Here is an 18,176-nt window from a genome sequence, read left to right as displayed (position 1 = left end):
GGTTGAGATTTAAAATAAGATATCGGAGTTACGAGGTCCTTCTAAATATGAAGTTTCATGAAGATCCGATTACTCCTTCGTAAGTTAAAAATACGTCATTTTTCTTATTTTTCAGAATTACCCCCCCCCCCCCGCAATTGAGCGGATCCGTGCCAATTATGTAAATCACGTATGCAAGACTTCTGCTTATTTTTCCAACCAAGTTTCATCCCAATCCCTCCAATCTAAGCGTTTCCCATCATTTTAGGTTTCCCCACCCCATACTTCCCCCAATGTCACCAGATCCGGTCAGGATTTAAAACAAGAGCTTTGAGACACGATATCCTTCTAAAAATCAAATTTCATGGAGATCCAATCACCCGTTCGCAAGTTAAAAATACCTCATTTTTTCTATTTTTTCAGAATTAACCCCCCCCCCCCCCAACTACCCCAAAGAGAGCGGATCCATTCTGGTTATGTCAATCATGTATCTACGACTCGTATTTTTTTTCCACCAAGTTTAATCCCGATCCCTCCACTCTAAGTGTTCTCCAATTTTTAGGTTTCTCCCTCCCAACCCCCCCCCCCCAATGTCACCAGATCCGGTCGGGTTTAAAATAAGAGCTCTGAGCCACGATATCCTTCTAAATATCAAATTTCATTGAGATCCGATCACCCGTTCGTAAGTTAAAAATACCTCATTTTTTTTATTTTTCAGAAATACCTCCCCCCAACTACCCAAAAGAGAGTGGATCCGTTCCGTTTATGTCAATCATCTATCTAGGACTTGTGTTTAATTTTCCCACCATGTTTCATCCCGATCCCTCCACTCTAAGTGTTTTCCAAGTTTTAGGTTTCCCCCTCCCAACTCCCCGCCCCCATCACCAGATCCGGTCGGGATTTAAAATAAGAGCTCTAAGACACGATATCCTTCTAAACATCAAATTTCATTGAGATCCGATCACCCGTTCGTAAGTTGAAAATACCTCATTTTTCTAATTTTTAAGAATTACTCCCCCCCCCCCCAACTACCCCAAAGAGAGCAAATCAGTTCCGATTATGTCAATCATGTATCTGGGACTTGCGCTTATTTTTCCCATCAAGTTTCATCCCGATCCCTCCACTCTAAGTGTTTTCCAAGATTTTAGGTTTCCCCCCCTCCAACTCCCCCCAATGTCATCAGACCCAGTCGGGATTTAAAATAAGAGCTCTGAGACACAATATCATTCCAAACATCAAATTTCATTAAGATCCAATCACCCGCTCATAAGTTAAAAATACTTCATTTTTTCTATTTTTTTCCGAATTAAACGCCCCCCCCCCCCCCCCAGATGGTCAAATCGGGAAAACGACTATTTCTAATTTAATCTGGTCCGGTCCCTGATAAGCTTGCCAAATTTCATCGTCCTAGCTTACCTGGAAGTGCCTAAAGTAGAAAAACCGGGACTTTAGGTTTTCCCCCTCCAACTCCCCCCAATGTCATCAGATCCGGTCGGGATTTAAAATAAGAGCTCTGAGACACAATATCATTCCAAACATCAAATTTCATTAAGATCCAATCACCCGCTGATAAGTTAAAAATACTTCATTTTTTCTATTTTTTGCGAATTAACCGGGCCCCCACTCCCCCCCCCCCCCAGATGGTCAAATCGGGAAAAAGACTATTTATAATTTAATCTGTTCCGGTCCCTGATACGCTTGCCAAATTTCATCGTCCTGGCTTACCTGGAAGTGCCTAAAGTAGCAAAACCGGGACCGACAGACCGACCGACAGAATTGGCGACAGCTATATGTCACTTGGTTAATACCAAGTGCCATAAAAATTTGTTAGAAACAAATTAGATATAAAAATTACCTTTTAAACAAGCCCTTGAACAACTCTATATGACATTTTAGTGCCCTGCTAAAACAAAAAGAAAAGAAAAAAAAATCACTATGCAAATGCAAAAATGTGATTTTCCTTGTCGTTCAAGGAAAATTCACGTTTGTTTTAAGAATAACATTACTTTTAAGATTAATCGCAACAATAATTAACATTCCAGAGTCAGCAGCAAATGGCAATTTTTTCTCACTAGACAGCTTTTTTAGAAATGCATTCTTAAGCTTTTGGTTACTATGGGTTGTTTTAACCCCCTTTAAGAGCCCAAAAAGGAATTTCTCCTAGAAGCGATTATTATATTAGGAAAGAGCATAAAAAAGGCACTAAGTGATTTATTCACTTTCTTTTTAGCTAAATTGTATGAAAAAGTTCAAATTTAATTTCATATCTAACATTTGCTAGATATAGACAGTGTAATCCATTTGCAATAAATTAGGTGATTCATTTGCGTGAATCACCATACATTAGGTGATTAATTTGCGAGGGTCAACCAAAAGTTTCACGAAGTGTGCTCTTTTGTCAGAAATAATAATATTAGCTAATAACCGAACAGTTTTAAGGAAAATTAAAGAATGTGGAATAAGAAAATGAATAATAATTCAAAGTAATTAATAAGGGAATAATCGTAAAAGTAAAAAGTAAGAATAAAATTGTAAAAAGTAAAAGTAAAAAGGGAATAATCGTAAAAGTAAAAACGGAATAATCATAAAAGTAAAAATGTTAAAATCATAAAAGTAAGTAAGAAGGGCATAATAAAAAAAAAATCACAAGCCCATTCTTTATTTTGCTCAATATTAATTCCTTATAATTGCTAGCGCTTTTTTTCAGGAGTAAACAATCAACTTCTGAACAAACTTTCTTTAACATATTGAAGGTAAATATATATTTTTAATATATTATTTATAATATATATCATAAATATATTATTGTAGTATATTATAATATATATTATAATACATCATTATAATATAATATAATATATAATATATATTATAATACATTATTATAATATAATATATAATTCTTGAAAGTTTTATTCACTTGACTCTATTAATTGCTTCAAAATATAATAAAAACTTTATTTTGAAAGTGATTCTTCACCCTACCGTATCAAAGAAATTATACCTCATTTCAGTATTCCAAATAGCCTCAGGCGTATCAAACTCCCCAAGGAAGATTTCAGAAAACTTTTCTGCTCCGTGATTTTCTAAATAGCAGACCATGGCTTCAGGGAGAATTGGCCCCAAAACGCTTCGTTGAAGCAGCTCCTTGGAGTGAAGGGCCTCTGAGCAAAACGCCTGTCTGGCGTGTGTTAACTGAAGAAACCTTGCGATTGGAAGAATGTTTGAGCCAGTGTACATAAGCAAAAAGAAAAACACGCCTAAAAGAAGAAAAGAAGCTGGCTATAGTTCAATAATCATATTAGAGTATAAAGGACAGTGACAATGAAACATGATGCTTTGAATTGGTTAAGTGAAAACTTACACTAGCATCAAGGCCATATCTAGGGGGAGGGGGCTACAGAGTTTGAATCATCCTCCTCCACCGAAACCTATGTCCGACAAATTTTAAGAAAATCAATATTGATTAAAAAAAATAAGTTAAAGCGTATAGTAGCATAAGAAAAAAGAAAAACATATCCAAAAGAAGAAAAAAAGTTGGTTGCAGTGCAATAATAATATTAAATACCAAGGACAGTGACAATGAAACATGACGGTATGGATGGGTTAAGTGAAAACTTACACTAGCACCAAGGCCATATCTAAGGGAGGGGGGGGTAGAGAGTTTGAATCCTCTTCCTTCACCGATACTTATATCCGAAAAATTTAAGAAAAGAAATGTTGAAAAAAAGTTAAACCGTATAGTACCATAAGAAAAAAGAAAAACACACCCAAAAGAAGAAAATAAGCTGGCTGTAGTGCAATAATAACATTAAACTACCACGGACAGTGACAATGAATCATGACGGTTTGGATTGGTTAAGTGAAAACTTACACTAGCGTCAAGGCCGTATCCAGGGGGAGGGGGTTACAGGGGTAAAACCCTCCCCCAGAACTTATATTTGAAAAATTTTAAGAAAAGAAACGCAGATTAAAACAGCAAAAAAAAGAGGTTAAAACTTATAGCATCATAAGCAAAAAGAAAAGCACACCTAAAAGAAGAAAAGAAACTGGCGATATTACAATAATAATATACAAACATCAAGGACAGTGACAATGACATTTGCTGATATGAATTGGTTAAATACAAACTTAAAACTTATACAAGCACACATATCCTTAAATATTAGAAAAATACATTTTTAATGTAGACGTCCATAGATAAATATGGAATTAGTGGGTACCAAATTTTCAGAAAAGAAGCGTGGATCAAAACAGAAAAAAAAATCTAAAACGTGTAGCTCCATAAGCAAAAACAAAAACACGCCGAAAAGAAGAAAAGAAGTTGCCTTTAATAGATAGATAGTTTATTTTAGCCCACCATCAGAACAACAACATGGCGGAGCATAAAGAAAAAATAATAAAAAGGAAGAAGAAAAAGGCAAAAAACAATACTTCAAGATTAAATGATTAGATTACATTCACTATATACATTCATAGCTCATATATGACGTGCAACGGCTGGAAATCATAAAGGTGCTAAAGGGCACCTTTTCTAGCATTAGTTTCCTGTTCTGCCACAGCTTTACGGGGATCTGGAATTTGATACTTATTCAAAAGAAATGAGTTTCTCTCGAATAGCGGTATGCGTATCAAAAACTTCAAATATCTACAAAACGCGGACCTAACTTTTAGTCTCTCTGTTTCTGTGAACCATTCCCAAAGCGGGGAAAGGTAAAGGACATGTGGTAATGCCACTGCTCTGTACATCCTTGCCAAAATTTGCCGATTGTAAGAATACTTCAGCGGAGCTAGTTTAGCATAGCTCACGCGATTTAAGCGATTCATCATATTCCTTTTCCAAGGGAGCATCTTTAGACCCGAAGACCTTCGAATAATGTCTTAACCACGGTTCCTCAGGTATCATGGCACATGGCATGGACTGCACTTTACTACTTTTGAATTTTTCTACATATTTCGTGGGTCACGGATAGCCTCTTCCGAAGCAGTTTCTGCTTCCTTCACTTTTAGCTCATCCACACATTCTTTGTATTCTCTTTTTGTTTTACGAAAGAGATTGAAGACAGTGCCGGTCCTCGGCTCGCCGGAGTCGCGCCACACAGAATACCACATCTTACACCTCCATTTGGCATGCTTCACGTAAGCATGGTCACTCCATCCTCTTTTCCTTTTACCTTTCCTAATAACTGCACTAGGTGCGGCTGCAGACTCAGCAAGTTTTAGCGCGTGAGTAATTTCAGCGCAGTATGTATTGAGTGCAATCTGGTCATCGCACCCATGGACAGGAAGCTGGAACGGGACTTTTATTTTGTCCAAAATTTCGTCACACGTCGACTGGTACAGACTGAGGTCAATCTTTTTCCACTCGCGTCTTTCTGTATAATCTGGCCTTTTTGATTTCACATCGTGACTAAAAGGAACATTAAACTTAAGACCAAGATGATCACTTGCGGTATGCTCTGAATCCACATGTACAGGCGAGGGAATAGAAAAGTTAGAAAAGACGTGATCAATATTACTTGTGCTTCCTGAATTGTGAATGAACGTAAAGTTCTGATCTTTAATATATGGAGAACAGTCACTCGGAATACATCCCATAAGAACGTCCTGTAACTTTCCTTTCGAGAAGGGGTCACACTGGAAGTCACCGCAGACTAAAAAACGCAAGCTTCCCAGCCTACGGAGTAGCCTTCCAATTCGACCGCAAGCATCGGCATACCGTTTTTCACTACGATCCGTGTTCATGTTAGCTGGTAGGTATACATTGATTAGTGTGAAAGCACTTGGGCCTGGGAACTCGACTGCTATATAGAAATCGCACGACTCAAGTTTACGACAGTCTATGTCCTCGTCAACGAATATTGCAAGTCCACCACTGGATCGGCCCCTGGCGCTAGAGCGCTTAGCCTCATGAATGTGCACGGATTTATTAGGAACCGACTGAAAGAGCCCAAAGTTATCGGTAGCTAACAAGTGTTCTTGGACGCAAACAATATTATATGCGAGGCACAAGTTCTTGACGTAGTCCAATTTGGCAGCATTATGGCCGTAAACATTATGGCCATATGGCCATTATGGCCGTTATGGCCGTAAACAAACATTATATGGCCATTATGGCAAAATATAGACAATTCATTCATTTTCTTGTTTGAGGAGAAACTTTCTTCAAACACAGTGAAAATGAAATTGGCTGGTATGGGTTGCTTGAGTAAAGACTTACACAAGCACATACGTCCTTAAATATTAGAATACAAAAAACCTCCATGAGCAATTATAAAGTTTTGGTAGTAGATGTTAGGTGGAAACTTAATAATATTACATATTAACAGATATAATTTATATAATTATTATTAATAATTATAACTATTGAGAGCCGGGAAGAAAAAAGCCGGGTTGTAATCATAGTATTCATGCAATTATTATCAAAATTCAGACTCATTGCTTTTTGCAAATGCCTGTATTAACAGACTAAAGTTGTTAAAATTTTTACATGAACTCTTCACAGAAATTCGGAAAAGGAACAGTGGTAAAAGTAAAGAGCAGCAGCTTTTGGTTAAGTTTATTATTTTTATTTAATAACAATACACCGAAGAAAAGGGAAGATACAATAAAAATAAAATTGTTCAAACAATCAATGTAATTTATCACATGAATGAACTCAAATCAGGCGATAAGAAACTACACTGACTCGGCAAAAAAAAAAAAAAAAAAAAAAAAAGAAAAAAAAGAAACTCAAACAAAAGACAAATAAATGGTTCTGCTATTTCAAGCCTACTCAAACATATAAATGAATAACACCACTCTTTTACTACCACCCCAAAAACAAAAACGTAATTATTTTAAATGGAACTGATTCAAAAAATCAATCTTTGCAAAAATAAAAAATAAAATCGAAATAGTCATAACAAATATATGACAAACAATATAAAAAATACAGAATCAGAATACAGAAATAATTTATTTAAAGACAGCTTTCATAGTCGTAGATAAAAATCACATAACGAAATATCGCTGTCATCTACAAACCTAGCCCTAAGGCATGTTGTTATAGGCTGGTAAAAAAGGGCATGAATGAATTGTTAATTCGATTAGTTCTGCAAGGCGCTTTCACTAATTTGTCCTTCTTTCTGGTATTAACTACTAAGTTGGCAGCCGAGGGTAGAAAATGTCGGTGCTTGGGACTAGCAAGGAGAAATTGACCAAAACGAATTATCAACTGAAACCTGCGATCTCCAAGAGTTTCAATGTTTTAAAACTCAACAGCAGACTTATAATCTACAAATTCTTCTTCAAGGATAGTTTGAACTGCTTTTTTGGAATCCTTCCACTTTATCACTTGGATATTCAACATTATGAGTCTACGGCCCCCAAACGGGATATGCGTATTCTGATAAGAAACATATGTATGCTACTGTAATATACAAAGTTACCAATTAATATTTATAGATCTAACTCAACTTTGAACGTTAAACTACTAAACGTCTCAAGACAGCCCCGTGCCACAACTTGAAGCATGTTCCATACTCTTAGTTGAAGATACCTTCCAGAGGGCTAAAATCAGACTAAGTGTAAAGCATGGCCAGGATCCTTATGCAGTTCGAACATTGTAAAAGTTTGTAATTCGTAAAGTTCTATATTGTACTCGAATGACGATTTCAGGAATTTTTATCTATCCAAATTAGACCTTAGAAAGGGAAATTCATGCTTTCTTGCTTATAAGGCTTTAAAATTACAAGAACATAGATTTTGACAATGGATTTTGTTTTTCACTTTTTCTTGTGATGCTTGCAGTTTATTGGGATCAGGCGAACCAACCTCATTACAATTTTTCCAGCCTTACAAGCCAAAACCTGACAACAAAATTTCCTCACCATCTTTTGAGGGGCTACACAGAATATAGTCATATCTCAAAATAATAGAATTATATTTTAGAGCAATACAGTGTTTGATTTACCTAACCCAGAACTTTTTTAGTTCGTAAGAGGTTATATTCTAAAAGAAAGGGAGGATCAAACTGAGAAGCTTGGAAACCGTAGCCCAAATAAACCCATTCCTGAAAGTTATCATAAAGGTAACAGAAAGTGAAGCCCTTCAGTAGCTACACACAGAATATGATTTCCAAGCTTATATCTTTTATTAATAATTTCCAAGCTTAAAACTATTTTTTTTTATAGGAAGTTGCAAAATATTTTCTTAGAGGATATATTCGTCGTATACGATAACTGGGAGAAATGCATTTAGTCTTGAGGCTATTATTACTGCCACCTATTGATTTGGAAGGGGAAAAGCATGCAAAATCAGATGGCAGTAATATTCTCTAGTACCTTCCTAAGTTGCCAAGATTTGAGGTTATTCGAAGTATTACAATGAGCGCATTTGCTCAATTTTGTCTCGTAGAAACTTGGTTTAGCTTTATCGTCACCTACCTTGAATTTTTGCTACCTGGAATAAATGATTATGATAAGAAATTTGGCGAATTGATTGGTGAAAATATTCAGTTTCAATGCCAATTAAATTTAAGATAATAGTAATAGTTTGTTAGTAACACTTACAGTCACCACGAAACCTTTTCGTAGTACTTTAATACAAGGCCTTGTTCGGGTATTTATATATATATATATATATACGGGTATATATATATATATATATATATATATATATATATATATATATATATATATATATATATATATATATATATATATATATATATATATATATATATATATATATATATATATATATATATATATATATATATATATATATATATATATATATGTATATATATATATATATATATATATATATATATATATATATATATATATATATATATATATATATATATATATATATATATATACATATATATATATATATATATATATATATATATATATATATATATATATATATATATATATATATATATATATATATATATTTCTATACCGTTAATAAAAATTCTGATTCTCAAACATTAATTCACTTTCAGGATTTCTTTAATGTAGGATTTTCCTTTTTCTTGAAAGAATCATTCCTCAAGCATAAATGTTTTCCAAGTTGTTTAAAAGACCCTGTTTTGTGCAATTATCAGAACAAGAATTTTAGAGATTTTCCAAGGGTGAAAATTTGGTATTGGTATCAAGACCCACTCTCGTTTCATAAGGGTTTTATTTCCGGACTTGCCAAGCAACTGAAAATCTTTCGATGACGTTTCCTAAGACAATAAATGGAGAAAAATCAGCTTTCATTGGAGAAAACTGTATCCATACATGATCAAGCTCTACTAGGTCGTTGGTTTGTTGTAATTGCGGAAAAAAAAACAAATTTTCCACCACGAGCATATATATACAAGGGAAAAAAAAGTCATTCAATATGTTTTGAAAGTCTCTACTTTTCTCAGCTAGGCCCAAAGACTTGTCGAACAAAACTCATGACAATTTTTCAATGAATTTTGTTTATTGGGGTGAGTCGAACCAAACTCTAGGCAATTTTTCAATGAATTTTGTTTAATAGGGTCAGTCAAACCAAACTCATGGAAATTTTTCTATGAATTTTATTTACCTCAGTAAATAGATAAAACTGTGTAAATAGATAAAATTATGGGGTTAGTCAAACTAAACTCATGGCAACTTTTCAATAAGTTTTATTTAATGGGGTCAGTCAAACCAAACTCATGGAAATTTTTCTATGAATTTTATTTACTGAGGTCAGTCGAGCCAAACTCATGGCAATTTTTCAATGAATTTTATTTATTGGGGTCAGTCTAACCAAACTCATGGCAATTTTTCAATGAATTTTATTTTTTGGGGTCAGTCGGACCATACTCATGGCAATTTTTCAATGAATTTCGTTTACTGGGGTCAGTCGAACCAAACTAATGGCAATTTTTCAATGAATTTTGTTTATTCGGGTCAGTTGGACCAAACTGATGGTAATTTTTTAAGCTTTACAAGCCAAAGGCCTGATAACCAAATTTCCTCACAAAATTTTGAGGGACTATATAGAACATAGTCATATTTTTTAAAATAATAGAATTCTATTATAGAGCAATAGAATGTTAGATTTACCTAACCCAAAACTTTTCTAGTTCGTAAGATGTTATGTCCTAAAAGAGGGGGAGAAGTAAATTTAGAAGCTTAGAAATCGTGGCCCAAATATAGCCCAAATCCGTAGTGTAGCCCAAATAACCACATTCCTGAAAATTATGAGAAAAATAAAAGAAAGACAAAAGAAAACCGCTAAAAAAAAAAACACTAAAAAACAACATAAAGTTAACAGAAAAAAAAGAAGTACAAAAAAAAAAAACAGTCAGTAAGAGTCAACGCCACAAGCCCTTCAGCAGCTACCCACAGAATAGGATTTTCAAGCTTATATCTCTTAATAATAATTTCCAAGCTTAAAACTCTTATTTGTTTTTATAAGAAATTGCCGAACATTTTCTTAAAAGGATTTATTCATTACATACGGTAACTAGGAGAAATGCGATGTCTTGAGACTACTACTACTGCCACCTATTGATTTGGAAGTGGAAAGGCATGAAAATCAGATGGCAGTAATGTTCTCTAGTACCTTCCTATGATGCCAAGATTTGATGTTATTCAAAGTGTTACAATGTGCGCATTTGCTCAATTTTGTCCCGTAGAGGCTGGGGTTAGCTTTATCGCCTACACAAAGTTATAGGTATTTGAACTTTCATTCGTGCCACAGTATTCCAGTGAAACGAGGGGTTGCGATTGCACTGGTGGATAGAGCTTTCAGAATTTGTTCCCAGGAGTTTTTAGATTCTGAATTGTTGTATTTGAGGGATATTTTATTTTGAAATAGTCACCCGATTGAATTCATTGATAAAATAATAAAAAATAGACGCATTAAACACAACAATACGGTTACTGGGGTTTCACAGTGTACAGAGTTAAATATGCCAAAAAGTTTCATTTCTTTGCCTTATGTACCTATTTTGGGAGAGATACTTAAACGAATTTTAGGTAAACATAACATTGATACTTGTTTCCAATCAGTGAGACCATTAGGTAGTTTTTTTTATTCTGGGGTGGATTTAACCCGGGGAGATTTAGTTAGTGGGGTGTATAAAAATTCCTTGTTCTTGTGGAAAGTTTTATATTAGTAGAACTCACCAACAATTTACTGAAAGATTTATTGAGCATCGCAACCCAATAGAAAAAAAACAACCTACAATTAAGAAAGCCTCCTGAAACTTTTGTTTCAGCTCTGGCTGAATATACATTCTTCATCCTGAAAATTTTATACAATTTTATGAGGCTCAGCTATTTCTAATGATAGGGGTTTTTCTCAGTGGGCGAGGGAGGCTATAGAAATTAAAAACATATGTTTGCTAATTTTTCAATAGAGACACAGGGAATTTAAATATTGACCCAATTTATGATTGTCTTTTGAAAAATGAACCAATAGTCAATAAGGGAATTAGAATTTTACACAATCACCAGGGGACAAGATTACCTACTAGACCAAAAAGAGTTGCTTCAATATTAGCTAACAAGAGGATTATTTCGCAACAGAATAGTTAACTAAAGTTTCAATTTTCATAATTTTTCCTCAGTTGCTTTGATGTTCTTATTGAAGTAACTCTAATAGCTTCTTTTCCCTACGTGGATCAGTAGCGACAATTGTATTTATTATTATTGGTGGTGGTTTTATTTGTTTTTAGTTTAGTGTTTTTTTCTTTTTATCTTGTGCTGAGGACGCCTAGTTTAGAAACAGGCGAAATATCCGCGTTATTTTAGTCTTTCATTTCTTTCCTCTCTACTGGCTGCCGTCTCGTTTGAGTTTTTTTTGTATCTCTCTTTGTTGTGTATTGTTAAAAAGACCCCATTTTGTGCTTTTACCAGAACAAGAATTTAAGAGATTTTCTAGGGATGAGAATTTAGTATTGGTATTAAGACTTGTACTCGTTTCATAATTTTTTTTTTCCGGACTCGCCAAGCAACTGAAAAGCTCTCGATGACGTTTCATAAGATAGTAAATGGAGAAATATTAGCTTTCATTAACTGTATTCATACATGACCAAACTTTAATAGGCCGTCGGTTTGTTGGAATTTTATATATTTATATATTTATATATATATATATATATATATATATATATATATATATATATATATATATATATATATATATATATATATATATATATATATATATATATATATATATATATATATATATATATCATGCAATATCAATATATATCAATATCATTCATGCAAAGCAAGTCTTCGGGCCTAGTTGAGAAAAGTAGAGACTTCCAAATACATATATATATATATACATATATATATATATATATATATATATATATATATATATATATATATATATATATATATATATATATATATATATATATGTGTGTGTGTGTGTATTTGGAAGTCTCTACTTTTCTCAACTAGGCCCGAAGACTTGCTTTGCATGAATGATATTTTTCAAATTTGTATCGAATGAAAATTTATAAAACATCGAGTTTTAATGACAGTAGAGCAGCCCCAGATTTCTGTGTTTTAAACGATTTAATTCTCAATGATTTTGTTTATCACAATACAGCATACTTGAACGGGACTTCAACTTTAAATTCAAGTTTAAGAGACTTTCTGGGGATTTTTCTAAGAAAAACGAGCTCTTCAAGAATTTGAAGAATTCGTCAGCCAGAAGGGACCACAAGCAATAATGGGAAAGGGAAAAAATTAATCGCTGCGATTATATTTATCCTAGAAATATAGCAAACGTGAAACAACTTGGGTAACAGTTGCAGGCAATGCAGTCAAAAACTTACCAGTGAGATACATTCTTGGCAGAACAGGATTGTCTTGTACAATTTCTGTCAACAATGTGGCCGTCTTCTCCACTAAAGTTGGATCAAAAGTCAAGAGTAGCTGAACAATATGAGGTAGAAAGTTCGCTTCACTGAGAAGACGCTTTACTCGAGGCAAAGGCCGAATCACAGCTCCGTCGTTATCTCTATAAATACATTAATTGATACATTAATACATACATTAATTTAATACATTAGGTTAAATACATTAATACAATAGTCGGATACATTTCGAGATGTTACTGCGAAATACTGCTATCACAGCTGCTAGCCCTTCATTGCAGCACCAGGAGGTCATTACGACGCAGCTGCACATGATTTTCCTCCGCCCCAAACTATTCGAAGCCCCACTTTTTGTCCCTTTTCATAAAGCTCCTATTTCATTTAAATATTCTCTTATAATCTATCCACCCTCTATTCGGGGATGAAAGGCTTTTCCTATGACCTAAGTTGTATTAGCCAAAATACACAACCTTAGACAACATGTCATCCTTCATCCTCAAAACGTGGCCTATTCATTTAAGCTAACTCATTTCACCTAACTTTTGTCTCATATACGGTCGGTGAAACGAGCATCTAAACTAACACATTATTGAAGAAACGAAAATAAAAAACAAAAAAAAAACACACACATCTAAAACAAAGATATAGCGTAAAACCTGACAAACAGTAAACAGGTTATACATAATATTGATCTTGAATCTCAGTGGCATTTTATTTTTATACACAATAAACATTTTATTTAAACATTTATTTTAATAGCTGTTTTTCATAAACTGAAATGAAACATCGTTTCTGTGGTATCGTTTCAGTTACCACAAAAACATGAAATCCTTACAGCTTAGAAGTAATTGTCAAAAACTGTTTGCTAAGCTGCTCTCAAAGTGAATGTCATCAGTAAAATGCATGTTCAATCCCATTTTGATAATCCTGACCTACATTTTTCTACAGAACCTCTGTTTGAAAACGGTTTCGCAAACAGTTTCTGACAATTATGCAAGAAGCGAGAAAATGTCAGTCATGACTTTTAGGCGTAACTGCGACAGAATATCTACCAGACATGCGCAGTTCTAAAGCACCTAGAACCTCGGACGAATCGTATGTCACCGAAATACGCAGTTCAGAACTCCTAGTGTGCTTACACAGAAAAGTCTTTGAGTTTTTTTTCTAGTTATATACTTAATTTTGATGTTGGTTTTTGTGTTATTTTCGTTACATTATTATTTTTTTTTTTTTTTTTTTTTTTTTTTTTTTTTTTTTTTTTTTTTTTTTTGTCGAATGCGTTTTTCTTTCAGTTACAATTTCAAGTTATAACTTATTAGTTAAATTTGAATAACAACTAATTATAATTTATGTAATTTAACTGAATTTTAACAAATAAATATTAATAAGAAATAAGTATTCAAATTAGTGGATATCCTGCACCGCTGACTGCTAGAGAGTAAAATGGATCTTTATTGTTTTTATTTTGAGTATTTATATTTAATAAAGCGAATGATAGGCCCCTGACATAAGCAGAGTATTTTACAACTTTTAGTTACTTTAATCATATAAATAATCATAATTAAATTATAATATAATTAGATAAAAATAATTAGATTAATTTTAAATCTTATTTTAATTATTTAATTATTTTAGTATTTAATTACTACTCAGGGAATTTTAGTTTACTTTACTTCATTCATTAGGTGGTTAAGAAATTTCGCTAGTTCGTCAAATTCATCACTTATATTACATTTTATGCCCTATCCTATACCTATTTAATTCCTCATCAGTTTCTTCCTTGAGATTGCATAAAGTCCTATTATGTCGTTAGTTCAAAATAAAATGAAATAACTGATAGCAAATTTAAGCAGATTTTTTATATATTTATTATATATTTGCACACATTATATACATATATATTTCTTATTTGAAACTGGACAGCTCGAGCATACATGAATGTGTATCAACGACTAATTTTAAGACTTATAAGGGCCTTTTACGACTAAAAAGAAGTCTCCTCTGTAGGAGCCTTAAAAAACTAGGAACTTATAACAGCTACCAAGATGAAAGCTATAAGAGCAATTAAATGACTTCCAGTATCCGTTTGTAATGCTGCCTGCACACTTTAATCTCTTTGGAGACCAAGAGATTGCTTAATGGTGCTAGTGCTCTAAGGAAAATTTAGTTAAATGTCCTCCAGAGGAATTGTCTAGGGATAACCTTAGGTCTTCGTTAGACTAAGAGTATATCAAACAATAAGCTACATGAAAAATATGGTTCTATTCCACTTTTAAGGGCTACAATGAAAGCAAGATTAAGAGGGTCAGGCCACGCTTTATGAACGAAGGATGGCAGATTGGACTAGTTGGCCATCCACCTGGGGCTGAACGAAAAGCAAGTACTCCCCGAATGGATAAGAGATCATAAAGAAGGACTCGAAGGAAATTGAAACTTCACGGGAGGGGGTAAATAACTAATACCAATAACTTAATGCAGCACCAAGCCACATGAGACCAACACAGCTAAACATGCTGTTCCTCCATCCCAATCTATTCAGAACTGAGTGGTCCTGGCTGAGTGGTTGGCGCGCTAGCGTGGGAATTCTTTGTCCAAGGGGCACGGGTTCGATCCCGGTTGTGACCACTTATTTAGTTTGGGGCGAGGGCTAGTGGCGTGACTCTCTAAGCTCAGCCAGAGTCGACCCAGTTCTAAATGGGTACCTGGAGAAATCTGGGGAAGGTAAGCAGGAAGGGTGTGTGAAAGCAAAGGATGGTTGGCCCCCAACCCCCCATTGCACTTCCTGGCTGAAGGGCCTTGAAACGGAGATCAGCACCGCCGGTTTGGACCCTCAAGGGTCTAGTGTCGTCTTATTTACTACTTACTAATCTATTCAGAACCTCCCCATTTCAGCCCTGCCAAATAGCTCCAATTTCTCCTAAATCCTTACTTAAGCCCCCACAACCACTCCGTTAAGGGCCAGCCTGCTTTTCATGATACACTACATGGTCAGCCAACAAGGACAATCTTTATCAATCTGTCATCCTTCATCCAAAAAACGTGCCCTAGCCATCCTTATAATGAGAGAGAGCCATCAACCTCTCTCTCATTATAACCCCTAGAAAGCAGGAAAGAACCCCATTCTTCATACATCTTAATCTTTGAAATACGATCAGTCAGACTGGTACCCAAAAGTGATGGCAAAGAGTAAGGTACCCAAAAGTGATAGCAAAGAGTAAGGTACCTAAAAGTGATAGCAAAGAGTAAGGTACCCGAAAGTGATAGCAAAGAGTAAGGTACCCAAAAGTGATAGCAAAGAGTAAGGTACCCAAAAGTGATAGCAAAGAGTAAGGTACCCAAAAATGATAGCAAAGAGTAAGGTACCCAAAAGTGATAGCAAAGAGTAAGGTACCCAAAAGTGATAGCAAAGAGTAAGGTACCCAAAAGTGATAGCAAAGAGTAAGGTACCCAAAAGTGTAAAGGCTAGAAGAAGAGCCTGCGCAGCTGTATTGACCTCAAGCGGCTTGGCATTCAAATGACATATTATCAGCAGTAGTAATAGTACTCATTAAGTCTCAATTTCTATAATTCAACCTGCAGAGCTTTTTTTTGTTTGGGACGCTACTAACTTTTAATTCTTATAATGAAAACTTCGTATTCAGCGGAAAGATGGCCTCCCACTCTGCAAAAATATACACCTAGTCTGGCAAAACATTACTGTTTACTCTTTCTTTTTCATGTTGAACACTTTCCAGGTGCGATCCAGTCCCACCGCTTTCCATAAGTGTTTATATTTACCTAAACTGAAGGCTTTTTGGAAGTACCGTATGCTTTAAGCAAATGTTGCTAGTAGACTTTATATAAGGTTACCGTGACTGTGTGTAGTCTAATACCTTTTTGGCACTTCTAACAGAAAATTCTAACAGAAAATACTGTATTACAATAGAAAAAAATCTAAAAAAAGATGACCTAGATGCCCTACCAGTTTTATTTAAAAACTTCAGAGTAGAACAATCCAAAAAGTAAGAACAATTTTACAAAGAATACTTTATTACAAGAAAACAGCCTATGTTTTCTTTTGAAAAATCAAATATGGCCTAGATACCTAAGCGATTTTTTAAAATAACGCTTGAAATTCAAAAATCCGGATGACAAACTTAACAGTAATTTTTCACTTTTATCACTCAAAATTAATTTGCAAAAATAAGTCAGAGAAATATGGTGAAACTTTATTTCAGTAACCTCTAAAGAATTTCATTGAATACGCCCCAGATAAACGAAAACAGAGATATAATTGTTGAGATATAATTGTAGCGCAAATGGTAAGTTATATGGTCTTTTTCATGAACATTTTTTTTCTAGACTGAGAGACATTTTTACATGAATACATGAGCTGCTATAGTAGCCACGAGAAAGCAACAAAATCCTATTCCTTCTAATTTACTATGTTCTTTGGTTGGCTTTCTTACAAGAAATCTATAGTTAGAAGCAAAGACACCCTTTTGAGGCATTGGCAAACATAATTTCAAGGGCGTATTAAGTATTTTTTTTTTTAGAGGGAGAAGTTATTTTATTTTAGTTTTTTTTAAATATATTAATATTTAATATATTTTTTATAAAATATATTTCTTATAAAATATATAAAAATATATTATAATATGTTTTTTTATATTTATTTTTATTTAAGAAGATTTTTTTTTTTTGATGCATTCTGTTACGTTTTTATGAGTAGAATAACAATCTAGGAGGAGGGAGAAGGCATTGGGGGGAGGAGATTTAACACAAAAAATCTTCAAAAACCCCCAAAAATGTTTTTACATGCATTCTGTTACATTTTTATGAGTAGAACAACAATCTAGGAGGAGGACGGGTCATAACCGGTAACAGCCCCCCGCCCCCTGATACGGTTATACCTGACTTATATTAAAAGTCATGAGAAAACAGCGACAATTTGATTGCTTTCAATTGCCTACGTTCTTTCTAATGTCTTCTGTTCTACAACAGAGCTTGAATTAGTGCAGCCAAATGTGCAGGTGCCAATGTCATTAAAGAGAAATCAGTACAAAAATCCAAAAAAAAAAAACATTTTCTAAGTTGCATTTTAATGCACACAATGGTTTAGGGGTAACACTGTCCTACTTTATTTTATTTTTTTTGGCGTTTGCTTGTGAAAAAAAAGAAAAGAAAAAGAAAGACATCCAAAACGACATAGCTAAAGCGATGATTCTTAAAAAAGCTTTAATTATTGTTAAATTACTATTATTATTAATTATTATTAAAGCTTTAATAGTAGTGTGATAATAAAAATTATCACACTACTATTGATTATTGTGATAAAATCCTGCCCTCACTCTCTTTA

At 33.9% G+C, this 18,176-nt stretch overlaps 1 protein-coding gene across 1 annotated transcript in view; it reads right to left on the bottom strand.

Moving 5' to 3' along the window:
* LOC136028322 (dnaJ homolog subfamily C member 13-like) overlaps positions 1-18,176 on the bottom strand; it is a 227,470-nt gene that overhangs the window by 94,017 nt on the left and 115,277 nt on the right. Inside the window, exons 18-19 of the mRNA XM_065706093.1 lie at positions 12,797-12,981; positions 2,984-3,239 (exon numbers count right to left, since the gene is read on the bottom strand). Of these exons, the coding sequence (XP_065562165.1) occupies positions 2,984-3,239; positions 12,797-12,981 (441 nt within the window). The remainder of the gene's footprint in view (positions 1-2,983; positions 3,240-12,796; positions 12,982-18,176) is intronic.

This window comes from Artemia franciscana, chromosome 6 (assembly GCF_032884065.1).
Source record: "Artemia franciscana chromosome 6, ASM3288406v1, whole genome shotgun sequence".
NCBI lineage: Eukaryota > Metazoa > Arthropoda > Branchiopoda > Anostraca > Artemiidae > Artemia > Artemia franciscana.
This window is presented reverse-complemented; position numbering and strand designations above follow the sequence as displayed.